Consider the following 19727-nt stretch of genomic DNA (forward strand, 5'->3'; position numbering starts at 1 on the left):
CGCTATATAAAAACTTTTAAAATAAAATACAAATATTAAACAGATTTCACAGTAAGACAAGGGCATGATCTTACTCTGTGTAGGCTTAACACCAAAAATACACATTGTGCACGAATAGCCAGCATTCCTTAGCATCCTCTGGGGCATACACACTACACGTAAAATAGTGCTGTATGCATTCTGAAACCAGAACATTCCACTCACACAAAATTAGACAATCAGCGTATATTTGTTTTAGAAAAAAAAGATAATTACTTTTGAATGAGACATTTCCTGTCTATTAACACAAGAAGAATCTCGGCATAATTAGCTGCTGCCCACATTACTAAACCTTAATTTCCAGTGCTGTGCTACAGTGTCACTGGCACCGCCTTCCTCCTAGCTCTGGCTCCAAACAAGTGCTGCTGGACTCTGCTATGACAGCAGGAAGCCTTCTCTTTGATTGTCCGAGAGTCAGGAGATATGCCTGTTAGCAGCCCCTGCCCACACAGCTACTGGGCTATTGTCTCCACAGAGCCTGAGTGGACACTGTGTCTGTAATCACAGTGTGACTCGGGCCCCTCCCAAACTTCCTGCCAGCTCAGAATGAATGCCACGGGCCGCCGCTCAATTAGCACTCGATCTGAGTGCTTCACTAAAACGGACCCACTCATTGTCAGCCGTGAGGCGCTTATTTTTGTTAATGCCAATTTTACTGAGCTTGGTTTACGGCCCCATGAGTACCGGTACTCTCTCAAGCGCCAGAAATTTAGAAGTGCCGGTACTCAGTACCGGTGAGTACCGGCCCATTTAACCGCATCGCTGCGGCGGCTTTTCCCGCTGTGTGCGGCTTTATTCAAATTACCGCGTTACATGACGAGCTCAGCTCGTCATCAGCATATGAGCGCCGTAGCTGATGACGAGCTGAGCTCGTCATCAGCATCGAAGGAGTTAAAGCACTGTGCATAAGGTAACTGGTGATCATTCAAAAGCGCCTCAATACTTTCAGGTGGCGTTTGTGCTGAATAAAACTGCAAAAAACACAAAGCCTAAGGTTACTTTTCAGGAAATGCATTCTTATATTGTGGCAGCAAAAGTAATGAGCAACTTTACAGAATAGCCAGAGTGGAGATGCAGGGGTTCTAGGAATGGGTGAAAAAACTAAAAAGCCTTGTTATCAAGTAAATGGCCTTTTGAAGACCTGTGAAATATTCTGGTGCGGCTGCGATAAGACGCCAGACCAGCCAGCCCACAGCAGCTCAAGAACTGTCAATGTGTGTGGAGAAGCGGTCTCAGCCGGGGCTGCCACACGAATGGAGGCGGCTGTAGCCCTTTAAACCCTATGGGCATTACGCGCCTGGTCTGTTGGCTCCTTGCAGAGCTGATCCTGTTAAACGCTTCCAGCCAAAATGGACCTATAGTTGGGCAATTGGTGAACACTGGCCATCTATATTATATATATATATCTTCAGCAAAGCCCTGCACGGTCTCCACCAACGAACCAGAGTCTCCAACGCACAGAGAGAGTCCACAATTATTTTCTTAGAGGTACTTTTATTTCTTGAACACAATTAGTGCAAACGTGAAATGACATTCAACACGTTTCGGCGAATACCTTCAACTGGACCATATATAAATAAAAAAATAAGACCGGTTCTGAATTCTGTATTTATCAACTTAGGTTGCTTGGCTACACGTTTCAGTAGACTGGATCAGCATTTCTATGGTAATTTCCTCTCCTGGCAAGTCTGACCACCTTTCCGCTCACTTGGGTATTGGATCTGCTCCTACTTTAATTACAATATAATAATGCCTCACAATCTTCATCGGGTCTTTTTTCTTCCCACCAAACTCTTGTGCTTCTTATTGAAATGAGCCTGTATTGATCAGTATCTGTAAAACTAATTCTAGGGAATACTAACCCGAGTCCTAATCTGCTGGAAGGTTTTAAATGACCCAACAGCACATAACTGATGTACAACTAGCACATGAATGAGCCCACTTGGAATTATAGGGGAGCTGGATTCTCGCATCTATAATGTAGCCATGCTTCTCAAGTAATTACAAGCGAAAAACTATATCGAATGAGCTGTTGAGTTTTTAGTATTGCATTAAGCAAGTGGTAAAGGAAAAGAACAATATATTTTACTCATGTATTCCGAATAAAAAATTCTTTAATATAAACAAAATCACCACATTTTGTCTTTTTAGCAATATTATAGTGCAGTGTTTATTTTCACTCCCCCTATGTAACACCTTCATCGATCCAAATCTAATACATTAATAGCGTGTGACTGCTAGTCTGCTTTTAAACACAATCTTAAACTCATTCAGAAGAACACATCATCATGTAACGTTTAAATTGTTTTTGAAACGTATACTTGTGCCGGTATAAATCTTCCATAGAGAATTAACAACAACATATACAATGTTTCTGCCACCATATTTGATTCCTCTATATGTCATTCTTGTTCAGGGTGAGTGACACTGCAAAGCCAATTGTCAGCATCTCACATTAAGTGGAACAATTTTAACAGAGAAGTAAGAACTGTTGCGCCTTCCCAAACTCTTTGTCTAGGTTAGTCCGCAAAAGGTTTAAAGTGTTGACAAATTCTAAAGCTGGAGCCATTCTATCCATTATTCGTATGATTACATATTGTTGGTATTTGGAATGTGTGGATCTGCGTCACCTTCCTGCTTTGATCTGATTGGCTGTTTTGATTCCAGAAAAGAGTCTAAATCTGGAGATAAAATCGTTGACTGACTCAAATCATAAAACCGATCGTACTGCGTTCATTAGTGAGTTGACCTAACCTGGTTTCTTGATTTCCGTAAGCTTGGAACTTTGTCATTTTTAGGTGTTTATCTCTTCTCCATGGACACAGGGTGAACAGTTGATTTCTATGTTTATGGCAACAGCTTTAAATTGTTTAAATCTCCTTAACTCTGTAAGCATTTTTTTTATTTCTATGGCACCCACAAGCATTTTTGTATTTCTATTTCTATTGCAAGCGGCTTATTAGAGTTTTTTTGTCTTGTTAACCCAACCCAATTTCCACGTTCGATGTGTTACTTTCTTTAATTGTATTGTTGCATAGCTGGTGTTGTCATACATAATATTGCATACATATCTCTCTGGAGAAATGCTTGCTACTCGAGCCAAGTTACTGGTATTTTGCTCACCATGCCACCTCAGGTTGGACCCAGCTATATGCAAACCAGTCTTGACCCTGCCCCAGAGGGAACAGTCGAGCTTGAACTGCCAAGCCAGGTCCTCCCTGAACCAGAACGGAAGCAACAGGACCCGCTTCACCCTAGTTATGGGTTCATCAGCTGGGTCCAAACGAAGGTGACATGGGAATATTAACGATGGATTGGGATGCGACCCAGAGTGCTTACCAGTGGTGGAGATTAATTTAAGCATTCCATCTATCACTTTTTTTTTATAGTTTAGCATACTCTGTCCGGCAGCATGAGGGACTTCACTCTTCTGATAATACATCCGAAAAGGAACTCCAAAATTGGACTTTACAGCCTGGAGCAGAGCAGCAGCGAGGTGATGAACACTTCAGAGGCATTGATGCACAGCACAAGACCCAAACTGAATAGAATGCAAGCTACTCCTGCACACCCCCATGTTTTGTAATGTCTTCTCATGCTCATGTGAAGGTGTATTGCCTCTGCGAAACAGATCTTTACTCGTACAGAGGACATGCCTGAACCAAGGTCCATATTTTACGACTGGTTTAACGCTCATTGAAGCTCTTCCATGTTTTGGTTGTCTGCTTGCAAGCTTCCATGCCTCTGTTTTTTTAAGTCAATCTTTGTGCCCACTGATCTACTTGTACCTCCCCTGACCACCGGCTCTTTGTGACTTGCGTGGATTCTTTCCTCTATCCAGACCATCTGATCCATTTTGATTTGTTCTTAGGAGGGTCCTAGCCTCTGATGGTTCTCAAGGCCCTAATCAATTTCCCCCCAAACTTCTCACAATATCTTTAATTTATGCAAGTTTCCTATGCCATGCTGCTGGTTGTGATCGAAAGAAAACAATGGTTCCTTCAGGGGCATTGTTGGAGTCAACCGTAAACTACAGTTTTTTAAATGATTTTTCGAGGACCACACCTGCAACCACCCTTAAATAAGAGATGAGGGTTGTAGTATTTAGAGTTCTCTATTATTATACAAGTTTGTGTGAAGCGATAATGAGCAGAGAGCATTTTGAAGCCTGCACTATATGCTGTAGCATCTGACATTTATACGGGTTCAGATAATTTACTGTGTAATAAAAGTAAATAGTGTATATTGCAAATCAGATGCACGTGGAATGCTCTCCAGGTGCCCTGTATAAGGAGAATTTTCATTGAGTGTAATGTTTCCGATTTATGTCAACCATACCACCGATCCCAGTCGCGTGGTTCACACTGGCTAAAGGTAAGAATTGGTTGCTAACAAATAACTCCAAAGGAAGTACTGCTTAATCGATTAGTCCATAAGAGATTTATGGTTGGGATACTGGGTGTTCCCCTTTTACTTTTGCCGCTTGGGCCAAATGACTATATTCGGAGTCAGAGTGTTTTCTCCATCGCAGGCAGCACAACATGGTCTTGTTCAGAGTGGACACTGGCAAGAGCCATGAGAACTCGTTAATGTGGTGTTTGATAGGGAAACATCCTTTACAACGCGGTGTTTACACCGCGGGGCCTTTACGACGCAGCCATCACAACACAAGTCATTACTATGACTTGCGCTGGATGGCGCTCTTGTTTAAGGAATAGTTTAATTTTCTATTCCAACACCTTCCCTACTGTTACGTGGGCTGAAGTTGGAATAGAAAATTAAAATAATCCACTATCCAGCGCCCTCCAACGCAAGTGGTCGTAACGACTTGCGATGTGAAAACCGCGTTGTAAAGTACCGCGATCAAAATGATCGCGTTGTACTAACATACATCCGTTTGAGAAGGGGTAATAATAATACCATAATGTCCCAATTTCTACCATTTTGAATCTTGCTAACCCATCCATCCAAAAGCATTCTGTGAACACTGGATATGTGAAAGTGCAGTATGCAGAAATTCCCTCTGGAATACACTTCCTTAAGACTTACGTATGCCACTGGGATTTACACATGTTGGCCAAACCAGACTTTTAGATCCCAGTAGGTTTAAGAGTAACCTAGGCGGTTATATTGTTGTCAGTAGCAGGTTCTCTTGAAGTCAAGTTCTAGGGTGTCATTGGTTCTTTCTCAGTTCCTTAATGATAAGGCTTGCAGTATTTAAAAATAAGACAAAGTTATAAAGTGGACCACCGGCATTGTGCGGTAATGACGGAACAAATTATGTGGCAGGTTTTCTAAATTATGCATCAAGAAAATTAAAATTCAGACCGAGAATGATTTAGTTGTTCTGTCAGGCTGTTTTAGTTTATGGTGGGTTCTGTGGACATTATACTCAATGGTCGTACTTTGCTTAAGACATTTGGTACATGATCACCGTATTCATTGTATCCGTCTGCTGTTGAGCTTATCCTGAAGCCCAGCAATCAATAAATCATTGGTACCTTTGTGTGCATTTCATGTCATAGCAGCCTTTTCATCTTTTCTCTTTACTTATTATATGCATTTGGAATTAGATCACCTGATCACTTTCTGTGAGTACTTGTTTTTCATATCAGCTATACACATTACATCACTATTTTGGGGAATTTCTCCATTTTCCCCACATAAATTAAATATCAGAGCGGATGCCTGAAGAGGTTGGTGTAAGTGTTATGTCCAGCTTTGATCGCGCACCTGCGTATGTCTCCTAAGGCTTTTCCATCATATTAAAATAACTTTAATGCATAGCCCGTCACAAAGGAATAATAATAATAATAATAATAATAATAGTGTATTTTGTAAAGCACGCAGCTGCCCCAACGGGGCGTCCCGACGCTGATGGATATGGCAACAGTAGCTGTGAGTTATCTGGTTTAAAGGCCAAAAAGGTGGGTCTTGAGAGATTTACGGAATGCTGGTTCTGTCAGACTTGCCCGTAGGGATAATGGGAGTTTATTCCAATGCTGGGAAGCGCCGACTTCAAACGCTTTCCCCCCTGATCTGTTTTTTTTAAAATCTGGGTGTGACCAGAAAAAGTTGGGAATTCGAGCGCAACGTTCTGGAGTTGTGGTAGGGACGAAGGCTAGACTTCAGGTGAGCTGGCCCTTTACCCTTCGTGGCTCTGTAAGCCAGGACCATTGCTTTAAACTCGCATCTCTTGGCAATGGGGAGCCAATGAAGTCTGCGAAGGTATGGGGTAATATGTTGTCTAGGGGGAATTCCTTCAACAAGACGGGCTGCAGCATTTTGTACGGTCTGAAGTTTCTTACATAGACCAGCCGTAAGGCCTAGGTAGAGCGCATTAGCATAATCGAGATGGGAGATTATCAAAGCGTGAACCACAGTCTTACGGCAGTCAATAGGTAGATAGTTGATAAGCCTTTTTATTGTTTTCATCTTGGAAAAACAGGAAGCTGCTACTGTTTGCACCTGGGCACTAAAAGAGAGGTGACTGTCCCAGCGAACTCCTAGGTTCCTGACTGAATCTTTGGGTATGGGGGCTTGACTCAAGTCTTCCGGCCACAATAGGCTGGAATCCAAGGGGGATGGTGAGTGGAAGAGCAGCATCTCTGTTTTTCCAGCGTTGAGTCTCAAAGAGTTGGAGTCCATCCATTTCGATATCTCCCTGAGACATGATTTCAGGGGATCGAATGCCGAATCAGTGGGCTTGTCAAAGGTGTAAGGAAGGGCCAGTATTACCACTTTCCTGTTATGTCTTCTATCATTAGAAGTGCGGGTCGCATAAGTCAACCTACAGACACATTGCTCAAAATTGGTTCTTAAAGTAACCAGTGAACTACATCATTCTTTAATCCATTCTATGCTCATTCATTAATGTAACTTTCTTTCTAAGTCAGTAGAACAGAAGAATCATCAATTAAGGTGGCTTCTCTAGGCCCTGCTACTATTGGATTTAAAAGAGGCGTTTCACACCGGTGACCATGCTTCAACCCTGCAAATAAATACAACAAATAGTGCATATTTCTAAGTTTGACTCTCTTCTTTCCTCAACACATGCGAAGACTCCAGAATGTGGGAAGGCCACCTTCTTGTCCACAAACAGTACAGAGGACATTTTGTCACTGAACTATCTTCCAGTTAAATTTTATGCAATTTAGATCTTTCAGTCACTATGCTTTTTCAACATGGCTACCTCCGGACAAGAAAGGTTGCCTTCTATATTCAATCTCAAAATGTGTTCTCTGCGCCTGCCCTTCTGTGGGACTGAAAAGATGTGCTGCTTGATTCTGGATAGAATGAGCCCCTGCCTCGAATTTACTATAGTGAAATCATTACAACGACCTACCTTCACAACGCAACTGTTACAACGCAACTGACTTTACAATGCATGCCATTACAATGTATGCCATTACAATGATGCATGTCACTACAACGCATGCCATTACAATGTATATCATTACAACGCAAGCCATTACAACCCATTATAAGGTAAGTAATGGAGATTTTTTTTAGTATTAGGGTGGGTATGGGTTTTGGGGTACATGGGAATTGTAATTTTTACCCATACACTATGCAACAATTTTCCTACTGTTGCACTCACTGGGGTGGGAATAGTCATTTTTACTCCTACACTATCCAACACTTACCCTACTGTTGCCCTAAAAGTATTATGTGTTGTAATGGTAGGCGTTGTAATGGTATGCGTTGTAATGGTAGTTTTTAAAAATGCGTTGTAATGGCATGCTTTGTAAAATAATGCAATGTAACGGTGGTCGCGATGTAAAGACTGCATTTTAAAAGCATGCATTGTAATTGAATGCGTTGTAACGTCATATAATTATTGTGCTGCTGCCCAGTATTAGACCTAGAATGGAGACTTTAGCTAAAACCAGTTTTTCTGGCCGAGGGAGTACGGCCGTGCACGGAGGCATCCTCTAGCTGCTTTAATAGTAGGTCTCCTACAGCACTGAGGAGATGTACTAAATATGTGACTTGGAAACTTCGGCTCCATCAAGCACTAGCCACGGTGCCTCCGCGGCAACAAAAACATTGAATTGCGTCTGTGGCCCTTCCCTTACGTAAGAACTAGTGGGGCACAACAATTAGTATTGTAATCTCTTTCGTTACTGGATTACTCCAATAGCATACACAAGTTTTACTGTTTGAATATGGTTTTACAATTGATTGTGAATTTTTAACACAGTTTGCAAGGGGCTAGAAACGATATTTTTGGCACAGCACGATTAGTTATTTAACGCACAAGGCACCTTCGAATAACACCAGCTTTTAACTCGACTCTCAGCATTGCTGTCACGCAAGAGTTAAGCGACCAATATGCCTGAACAGTTGAACAAGAGGCACAAATAGCTTTTAGGGGCTAAACTAGGTTTCTCAGGTCTCACAATCAACTGTGAAGTTTTACTATGTTCTGCAAAGGATTAGTAACCAAATCATAATGCAATGTTCTGAGGCACTTAAGTCTTCCCAGGAGAAAAATAAAAGGCCACGCCTTAAGAACATTTTGTAAGAAAGGACGTCTGATCCCTCGTGGCAATCTCAGACAGAACAATACACTTTATAATCACGGAAGCCCAGGCTATCCTTGAGCTGAACACGAGGCGCAAACAGTTTTAAAGGTTCAATCGCGGTTTTATGAGGCTTAAAAGTGACTGTGAAGTTTTATCAGGTTCTTCTGTAAGGAACTAGTAACTAAAAAACTATAAATGGCATTTTAGCTATTACTACATTTACTGCATCACAGGTTACCCCTCCAACTTTCACATGGATTAATTGTATCTTTTGTACATGGATTAACAACCCTCATACAGAAGGTGCAATAGGAACAAATGGTGGTCAATGTTTGTAATTTTAGCTTTGTTAGTATTATGTATTCGTTTTTTGACCACACAGTCTTACATTGGTCCATTCTCCCGACGAACAAGTCTGCCTGATGTACAGTTAAGTTAATTCTCTTATTTGATCAATTTCCCTGTGCTCCGTATTAATTTATGCTATCATTATTAAGGTTTTAATTAACTAGACAATAAACTTAAACTAAAAAAACCAAACACTGTAGACATTGCAACTGTAACTTTAAGAAAACTCACCATTGTGACAAATCTCTGCATTTACGGATTGATCTAGAAGCGAATTCAGACATTTTGCCATTATTGCCCTTCCTCCCTCTACTCACCCATTTTCCAGTAGGGCCAGGCACAGCTCTTCTCTGAGCCTCCTCTCTTCCACCATCGCCAGCGTCAGACCCTGGAGGATACAGCTGCCCACCCTCACAACACGCCTTCCACCATAGAGACCACTGAAGACCTGGGAGGGCTGGCTTACATGCGGGCCACTCATCGTGACGGGACCGTTTGATGCAGTCAGCCGCTCTTTGGGGTCCTTGCTGCAAAATTGAGAAAAATCAGCCCAGTTCAGGTCCGCATGGATTGTGGCAGGCCGCGGTAAGGAGATGGTAAGGTGGGGTTCAATCTGCTTCAACAGTGCCTCATCCACACCATTAACATTCTCCAAGTCTTTCAAGCGCCTGAACGCCCCGTGACCAGTCCGGTAGGACAAGATAGCTTGCACAAGCTCCTCCGAGAAGTATCCCAAGCGCAGGAGCTCCGCCATGCTGGCCGTGTTCAAGTTCACTTTGGTGGATGAAGGCAAGTCCAAACAGGAGCTCTGCATGGGGCGCCTGGTGACGGCGCCCACGCAGATCTCAGACCGCAGCTGCTGCATCTTCTCCGCCCCAAACCCAGAAACAAGGGCGAGGTCCTCCACCTTCCGGAAGCCGCCAATCCGGTGGCGATAAACAGTAATACTGTGCGCCATGGCCCGGGTGACACCTGGGAGGGTCATTAGCTCCTCCTCAGACGCCATGTTGAGGTTCACCTGGTTGCAGTTTCCCAATAAGGTTTCCGAGGGAGGACTGGCAGCGCTGAGCGGACGTTTCTTCTTTTTCAGCGAGCGTGGCGTACCTTTGTGGTTTCCCTGGTGACATCGCAGGCTTTGTCCCATGGCCCTGAGGAGGCAGATAATATTGTGAACCAAACATGATTTATTTCACTTAAAACAACTATACAATTGAATTCAAGGGAATGAATGCTCTGTCAAGAATCAGGTCTAACAAGAATGACAGTCAATAGCCACTGGTTCCTGGTTTCCTCTATATATCTCTATATGTATTCAAGGGCATTTTATCATGTGCTGGTACGTTCTATGGTGTCTGTCAAAAGTGTGCAATTGGCATTTTCAAGATGGCGTCTATAACTTGAAGAATGGCTATGGCGGTGTGACTGGTGCCACCAGACAGGTCGCTGACTTTGGGTGCGGGCACTGTTTTTTGTAAGTATATTATGGTTTCAAAAGCACCTGCTGTGTTCCTTGCCTCCAGCAATTTCCAAGTAACAATAAATATGTCACGATAACGCTGGTGATTAATGTTCTTCCTGGAGAGAGCTTGGAGTTTTGTCTTGTTGAGGTTTTGACAGATCATAAAATAGCACCGAGGCTTAATATGGCTGACACAAAGAACCTGTACCATGCAGAGCACAACGTGTATATAATGTTAATAGGTCAGTGGTTACTGCTTTTGTCCGAGAGATCCTTTTGTTACTTGCAGTTTATAAGTTCAAATCCTAATATAGTGCAGGGAATTATTAACTGTCATCAAAGAATTGCATACACACCGCAAAGTATAGATTAGAGCAGAGATTAATGTTGCAAAAGGGGTTCATTTGGGAAGAAATCGATTCTTATTATTAAAGAGAACCACCAACAAGGTATTAAGTTTTCAATTCTGAGTTTGTGCTTCTCCAGAGCATACACTCTTAAACTATCCAGTGTACCAGTATGGCTGACGTGTGACTCCTACACCTTGTAATCCTCCGTTTTACGTAACGTGTTCTATACACTGATTTACACCCTTATGATTGATTGTATCTGTGAAGTGTGTTTGATCTAAAGTGTTCCGACACCCTACACTGGTATGAGTGGCACTTTATAACTAATTAAATGCATCTGAGAGAGAGTGGTTATGGAAACTTGCGGGGCACTGTTGAAAGGGTGTGCGAGGGAATCCATGGCGAAGGTTGTCATTGGGGAGCGTCAACAAACATTGTCGCACCGGGCGCCACCAGCCGGCACTGGTGGGCGTGGTGTTACATTTTGAAGGTGAAGTGCTCTAATGCTGGGCAGTGCCAGCATGAACTCGGTTTTCTCAAAAGAGGTGTCGCTGCCCGATTGGTCTTATCCGCCACTGGGTTAATCAATGATTGTGAGGAGAAACCTTTTAGCTTTAGGAGGGCAGAGTCTGGGTGAAATCGATGACTGCAGGCAGGATGTCCTAGGTTACTGCCTGCAGAGTAGAGCATTCCTTCAAATCAGAAATAAATCATTGAAAGAGTTTGTAGAAATCACCCTTAAAATTAGTAATTACTGAATTTGTTGGAACAAATGTAATACCGCTCAATTCTGAGAATTGCTCATCAGTATGAATGAATGAATTTGCATAATTATTTAAAATCATTGCAAAATTGCAATACAGTATCAAAATTAATGTTTAAAAACATGTATCGTCCCTTTGTTATTCATGTATCAAATCGCGTATCAAAAATTAACTTGTAAAACAGGTCTCAGACCATTTGTGAATCGGGTTTTGCCCTAAAAATACAAGGGTAAAATTGCTGATCAGTACAACCAATAACCCTGGACAACCCACCTGAAGACATTAGAGACGTAAAATAAATAAAAATCAAAAAGAACTGATTCTGAGGGATGTTGATCTCAGACACTGGCCATCCCACCACAGCCACTGATTCCACCCAATATAGACCTGATAGAAGTCAATCACTTCTAACCCTTAGCAGGGCTGACCTGAACAGACCCAATATTTAACGGGTGTCACTGGGCGGGCACTCCCACAGGATCAACAGCATCCCCATCAGATGCTCACTGAAGAAGATACAGCACAGTGCTTTCTGGGACCCCTGAAGGACCTACCCTCAAGCACCTTGTATGGATGGCGGTGTCAGTGTTGGCAGAGCAAGGGTGAGGGATCTCTCGTACGGTGAATCCTGAGGAGGGAGAGATTCAGCTTACAAAGGCAAAGTGCCTGGTTGTCTTAGGGCTGGTGTGTTGGTGTGGACAGGATGGGCGGCTGAGGGATCCCTTCAGATCTGCAAAGAATGGAGTGAGGCAAAAACAACTATTGATGGACAGAATGCAGAACAGTGTCATACATTCACCCCAGTACAGAGATCTGGGCCTTGCTCACCATGGCAGTAACAGGATGGAGTGAGAGCGGGGTGCTTTGACAGAGGGGGGCAGTCAGTGTGTAGGGCAGGCATAGATTTACCAGCTGGGAGTTCAGTCAATGGGAAACACAACTCATATCATTCCAGTGACATGTAACCCTTTGCAGTCGCATCACACCAATTACAAGAGCCAACTAACCACATCATACAGAATCACCCTATGGGCTCTCATGGGGCCAAGGCAATTACACGTCCTCACGTTGCACCGGTGTTACTAAATTCAATGCACTCGTGTTACACTGATTACAGGAGCCCGCTTACAAAGACCAGCCAATCACACGGATTACCCAATGCCGCGTGCTCTCACGGCATGCCAGTTACATCCGACCTTCTGGATACTCACAACGTTCAATCCCACTTACTCACTGCACACCAAATAAACTCCACACCATTTCCCGTCAGTTACTCTGCCTAGGGGAGAAGGTGTGGCGTAACGGTCAGAGCTGCCGCCCTCCAGAACTGGGTTCGAGTCTCAGCGTCGGCTCAACCTCCCGTGATACTGGCAAATCGCGTAATCTCCCTGTGCCTACAAATAAAATGAAAGTGCAATGTAACTGGTGCTCCCATAAAGTGCTTCAGGTCGAGTTCGCATATATAAAACTGCAAAACAGGGATATTACCTTTCCCTCACTGGCCCCAAGAGAGAACTGGCTCCAGCTCCTATTCGCGGTGAACAGTGACTTATTATGTAGGATTTGCTTGACTCAGCTTTCCAAAGTCCACATTTGCATCCATTTGTCACCCAAATATTTGTTCACAATGTCAAAAGAACCGACAACACAGTAGGCCCAGACAGCCGCTGCTCATGCCGCCTCAGCCCGCACATATTATGCCACAGTCAGCAAGACTGGCAGTCACGTCACTACACCCGTGCCCAGTGATTTAATTCTGTGAAAAAAGGGCACAGGCCCAAAGTCGTTCTTCGGAGCCCAGGAGCGGCGCTACCGAACGCCAAGAATGGTAGACTTCTGGAGTCCAACCGATGCTTCTTTCTTTCTCCACTCTCCACTCCCTGTCTCTTCCTCTCACTCTCGCAGGTTCTTCCTCATCGCTATATTCTCCCTTTGTCAACGCTTTCGGGTTTTGCTTTTCCCTCTCCGTTCTCTCTGTGCTGCCTTTTTCTTGCTCCCAGTCAAAATCCGATGAAGGGCAATGAATCCCCGTCCCAAAAATGAAGTCCCCGAACCCACCATTTGCAACAACCGGTACAAATGAATCATTGTGGGAGCTGGCCTAATTTTTAAGAATGCAGGTCACTCAGAGCGACCCTTGCCCCGGGTCAAGATCTGCAGCCCCAACCCAGAACTGTTCATGGTACTGTACAACAGCTCGGTGCTACCCTGATCGCACCCTTACAGTGGCGCCATTTTTAATAGCTCCTAAATGCAGGAATATTATCCAAAACGTGCTGCAATGCAATGGAGCACCAAAGATACAGGCTTGGAACAGGAGGTGTATAAGAGGCTAAATACATACGTTTAAATATCTTCAAGTCCACTCTATGGTGCATAGCAGTCACATTTTCAAGGTCCATGCATAACTGGATTCTTCAGCCCAAGCATTTTTTTTGCATTCTGGGACTTGTAGTCCTGATTTTCTAATGGTATACACAAGGCTACAAATCCCAGAAATCAAAGAAAAAACGTGCACCGGAGCAGCTAGTCACACTTAGCGCCAGGCTGGACAGCAGGCAACTGGAAACAAACAACCAATCACAAACTGTCCTCTTGAACTTGAGGGCAGTGCATTCAACAGAGTACAGGGAGGGTATCCTCTCGTGTACCACATTTCTCATTTTCTGGAACAATATGCTTTTACTTAACCCATGTTGAAGCCAAAAAGCCAAAGTTTGGCGACTTGAGCGGTTTTAAACGGGGGCCCAAAAAGAGGATTTCTTTGATGAAGTTCCTAGCTGATAATTTCCCTAACTGTACTTCGATGAGAAAGGGTGGACTCGACGAAGACCTTTAAGAGCAAAAGCGCAGCCGAAACATGTTGTTTCATACACAGTAGTACAAAGTAGCCTCTTTGGGATTACAGTGTTTCGTGAGATTTATGCTCTGGACGGACACTGAGACACATAAGCAACCCCTGACTGGTTTTGGCCTACTTAAGCCTCATCAGTGAGGTATAGCTCAAGTGCTGTCGGACAGGGAACATAGGGGCCATGTCTGGGCATTCCCATCGCACCTACTATTAAACTACAAATAAAAAATACAAACACCGCGATGGATGAATTATTAAATGAATCTCAGCCACTGACGTATACTTGAAAAGCATTCCAGCCCATCGTCTTTCGGCTAATAAGTCACTGTCCTTTTTCACTGTCCCCCGTAGTTTGTGAATCAACGTCCCTATGGTGACTTTATTCGTGGCCAAAGCCAGTCAGCCCAGCTCCAGGCCTAAGGTCACTCATGGCGTCACCGCACGTCATAAGTCGGTCTCTCAGACCCGTCTGACCTCGGAGAAGCAAGCCTGAGCCCTGGCCTGGAGCCACAGCTGGCTGGAGATGTCACACGTCCACTGTCCGGCTCTGGTTTCGCCACACAGGCTGGCGTGTTTTCAGCGTTTTCCATGTCAAAGGCCACCTCCATTTTCCGCCAGCCATGCACATATGTTATACTGTGCCGTTTCCTGAACACCTTCATTTTCGCGTGGCAAGACAACACAGCACCATTGGACAAGCTCTTCTCTTGTTTTCACGTGCCCAAAGAGACCATGGTTTGTCCCTGGTGAATCACTGCTGGCCATGGTTTAACCCTGCATTTGAGAGGGCCAACTTGAGGGTGGCATCGGATCCGATTCTTCGCAGAACGCTTTTTCTTGGTTTGGTCCAATCAAAAGTGCTGACATGAATGTGTGCCTCTGAATGAACACCCACATGCATCCTAGGAACTTCAACATAAACCTCAAGCTGTGCCAACTGTGAGGTTCTGCCAACCTAGAGTGGGGAAGGGCGTCCCAGTAATGTGCAATATACACAAACGATGCGCTGTACACCGCAAATAAATATAATTATAATGATCTAGAATTCCTGGAAACTGGAAAGAAGTGACTGTTCCCAACTCACAATCAACAGAACTCTATGTTCTAGAAGATGGAATGGCATATGTCGCAACAGACATCCTATATCTCACGCTCTTCCAAATCACCTTCATGTTTAAGTGCTGTCACAAGCCAGCCACCACACGTTTGGAGCCAGTGCTTAATTTGAGCCAGTGATTTCCGGTGCTTGACACCAGCAATGTAATGGTCAACACCGGCTCTTATGACAGTCAGCCACATGGTGGAACTGGTTATCTAATTTACAGATCAGCACAACAGTAGTTTTTGAATTTAATATACATAATAAATGGCTAACATGTCGCCCAAGCAATTCTTATATGCAAAAAAAATCAGCAACTGACATCCCGCTGCTGTATGTTTACATGTGTAGGTCTTAACAGGTGGTCATGTTCAGCATGACAATATATTGGTGGGCTGTTGTGTAAGCCCTACAAAAACGACACAATATGTTCTCACGACTATTTTGCAAAATGTTAACTATTGTGAGCAGGCTAAACCACTGTGTTGCTGAATTTGAGCATTACCACCAAGAAATGCAGGCAAAGACTGATATCCAGTGGAGCTTTTCGATTTTATAGAAACCAAAACTAAATTTTTCAGTGAAAAATTCGTAAACAGAGTTGAGAATAATATCTAAAAAACAACCAATTCAGCTGCAAGTTTTTCAAGAAACTTGAAATGTATTTTCATGACCAGTGTTGCTAATGTAGCTGAATGCCTATGTGTATGCATAGCAAAGTGAAACGTTTCAATTCCATTTGTGGGGCCACAGTGAATGCTGGCACCCCACTGGCTGTGCTATGATCCTTGGGTCCCTGTAGTAAAACAAGATATTAGACCAGTCTACCAGCCTATTCTACTACGGGTACTACTACAGTACTTGAAATGAAAATATAAAGGTGCAGGTAAGCTGTATTCCAGATAACCTGTTTGCTTTGACTGAACCTCCACGCCCAGATGGATCAGCAGCCTCCCCCCCCTCAGCACCTTGAGACCCTTGCGGGTGAGTAGCCGCGCTATATACACTTCTGATTGATTGGTTGCAATGAGGGTGCTCACCTAAGAAAAAGGATTGCAGTAGTGCAGGTACTCGCCTTTTCAATTAAAAGAAATGCAAATACTGGGTACATATGAATACCTGCCCATTTAAAGCACTGATTATAGTATAATGTGGGTTTAGGTGGTGTGATGGGAGTGCGGTGTGATACAGTGTGATGTGGTATGCAATTTCACTGTCAGGGGGTATGGTGAGATTTGGTGATGTATTGTACATTGTGGTGTGTTGCCATATTGTGTTATCTAGAGTTATTTCATATTGTGTTGTGGTAGGGTGCAATGTGTGATACAAGAAGATGTGGTGTTATGTAGCATTGTGTGGCGTATGGTGATGTACATTGTGTTGAAAGTTGGTTTGGTATTGTCTGCTCTCACATTAGGTGATGTAAATCGGTGGACATTGCACTGTAGTGTGATATGACGTGACAGTGTATGGGTGTAATGCACTGGTGTGATGTAACGAATGATGGTTTGAGAGGTTTTGTGGTGTAGTATTGTGTTGTAGGGTGTGCGCTAATGTGCTGTGCTGTGATAGGATGACCTGTGGGGTGGTATGGTGTAATGCGCATGGTGTCAGGGCCGACTTTAGCGTTGGTGGTGTCCGGTGCGACAATCATTTATGGTGCCCTCATGACTGCCTCCTTGGATTCTCTCACCACCACCTGCCAAAAGTGCCCCTCATCTCTTCAATAAGTTATTGCCAAACAGACCGCCCACCCCTGAGGTCAGCGCCCAGTGCAGCCGCACTGGCCACACTGCCCTAAAGCCGGCCCTGCATGGTGTGGTGTGTGAATAATGGTTTGAGCAGTTTTGTGGTGTAGTGTTGCGTGATATGGTGTGCTCGTGTGTGATGTGCTTTGGGGATGTATGACGTTACAACGCATGCTTTTACCACACATGCCTTTACAACGCGGTTTTTACAACGCATGCCTTTACAACGCATAGTGCTTTGGGGCGCTGGATAGTGAATAGTTTAATTTACTATTCCAACTCCAGTCCCCGTGGATAGTAGGGAAGGTGTTGGATAGTAAATTAAACTTATTCCCTATCCTAGAGCGCCCCCCCAGCGCAATGCGTTGTAATGGTTTGCGTTATAAAAGTTGCGTCGTAAAGGCACTGCGTGTTAAAAGTTGCGTTGTAAAGGATGTTTCCCGTGCTTGGGTAGAATGGCCAGTGGTGTGCTATGCTTTAAAGTTGAGATGGTACCGTTTGGGCTGCAGAGGAAATGCGTGGTTCCAAACACAACAGTCACACGTGCAATAAGTTGCAAGTTACAGCTTGGGGCCTCTGCAGAGAGAAAGGACTATGAAACAATGGTAACCAATGAAAACATAAAAGCTATGAAACGAGCGAGGGCGGCCAGCGGCTACGTGTCAAGTAACCTTGTCTATTGTACGCACCGATAATGCAAGGAAGGGTTCCTGGTGTGCTTGGCTCGTCGAGCCACAGCCCAGCGCTGTATCAAATGAAGCGGGAGCGCTCAAAATAACATCAAGCGAGCCGAGAAACCCAACTACCCTCCGTGACCTACAAGGAGCGCCTCCTGGCTTGTGCAACTATTCTTGGGAGTATTTGGTTATTTTCAACCCACTGTAATTATCCATGGAACGGCATACGTCTAATGCAAGGGCACCAGCACCTTCGGGTAATGTCCGAACTTCATAAAAAGGCACATATAAACAAATACATAAAAACATAAATAAATATAAAAAATAAAGCTACAGGCAAAATCCAGGCATGCCCTTTATAATAAGGTGAAAGACAACGCACCTTCGCTTCCAAATCACGCTCTAATGTCGCTCTCTGCATGGAATATATTCCGTGAACTGGCGTCGAAACAAACCTGAAGGAATTGCGAGCAGTCTGGTGGGAAAAAGCAGTTAATCAGATGTAACCGCGTCCGCCCCAGCCGCGCCAGCTTTTTAGGAGCGCCGGTCTGTCAGGAAATCTCCAGTGTCCCCCCCCCCCCCGGCCAGTGCCCTTGTGACCGGTGTCTGACCCGCAAACATGACCGGGTGTGCACGTGGGGACATTACACCGCACTCCCACCCACCCCCGCTCTCACCTGGAGCCGCCTCTCCTCCGCGACCTGCTGCTGCCCGAGGCGCTCCCAGACCCGGGGAGCCCCGGCGCGGCCTCGGGGTCAGCCCGCTCTCTCTGTGGGCACAGCCCGGGTGTGTTGGTGCCAGTCGGGCACACGCCGTGTGACACCGCGTCAGTGGTCGCCGCACCGAGCGAGGGTGTGTCCCCGCCCCGGGCGGCCGCCCTGCCCCTGTAACCGCTTCACTGCCGGCGCAGGCTCCACAGGTGAGCGCGGGTATGGCCGAGAGTCCTGCCCGCCCAGCCCCGGTGCCTGCAGGTGTGTACCAGATCCCACCGTCCAGCCCTGTAACCCGTTCACTACTGCCACGGTGTCACCGCTAAACGAAGCAGCAGAATACAGGGAAAGTCCTGCCTGACCCGCACTTGTAGCCATTTCAATGCGGACCGCAGGCTCGGCACTAAACAGGAGAATCCAGGTGTGTGCATAGTCCTGCCTGGTCCGTCCTGTAACTGAGGTTACCCGAGACTCCTTGTCGCCAATAACACAACGATTAGGTACAGTATTTGTTTATACATAAATAGTGACATAACACAGACCCCCAAGCCCCAGGGGGCCTCTTCACCATCATTTACTTGTATTGTGTACTCCTTTGTAACATGCACACGTCACCTTCCCTCTTGTAATGTATCGTTTGCTACCTCTTGTATTTTATTTGCTTTTGATACATGCACAATTGCCACCATTGCCTCATGTAGCGTAACGTTTGTTCTGGTGTTTTGAGTATCTGCCATTTAGTGCAGTATTATACCTCTATTTGTACTTTGTACGCTTTTGTAACATACACACGTCACTTTTTCCCCCTTGTAACGTATCGTATGCTACCTCCTTGTATTTTTTTTGCTCGATACATGCACAATTGTCACTATTGCCTTATGTAACGTACGGTTTGCTTTTGTAACATGCTCACTTGTAATTTTTCCTCATGTTTCACTACTGTTCCTATTGTGAAGCGCTCTGACACCTTCGGGTAAAGTCCGCGTTATATAAAAACGCATAAAATAAAAAATTAAATAAATACAAATAAATACCCTGGCCTGTGAGCTTCAGACTGACTCCAAAGGGGGGTGGAGATGGAGAGGAGGGAGATGGAAGGGTGAGATGGAGAGGGGAGAGATGGAGAGGTGGGGGCAGGGCCGGACTGGGAA

General features: G+C 44.6%; 1 protein-coding gene across 4 annotated transcripts in view; it reads right to left on the reverse strand.

The window, feature by feature from the left end:
• LOC147673892 (endonuclease/exonuclease/phosphatase family domain-containing protein 1-like) overlaps positions 1 to 18681 on the reverse strand; it is a 99227-nt gene extending 80546 nt beyond the window's left edge. For 2 of the 4 annotated variants that reach the window (XM_086947779.1, XM_086947777.1), the window contains exons 1-2: positions 18544 to 18681; positions 9233 to 10063 (exon numbers count right to left, since the gene is read on the reverse strand). In XM_086947779.1, coding sequence (XP_086803905.1) covers positions 9233 to 10059 — 827 coding nt within the window. In that variant the 5' untranslated portion in view covers positions 10060 to 10063; positions 18544 to 18681. Of the gene's footprint in view, positions 1 to 9232; positions 10064 to 18248 lie in introns of all 4 variants that reach the window. The other 2 variants (XM_086947780.1, XM_086947778.1) reach the window with 2 other exon arrangements.
• Between the last annotated feature and the right edge of the window lie 1046 nt (positions 18682 to 19727).

This window comes from Lissotriton vulgaris, chromosome 12, assembly GCF_964263255.1.
Source record: "Lissotriton vulgaris chromosome 12, aLisVul1.2, whole genome shotgun sequence".
Taxonomy (NCBI): domain Eukaryota; kingdom Metazoa; phylum Chordata; class Amphibia; order Caudata; family Salamandridae; genus Lissotriton; species Lissotriton vulgaris.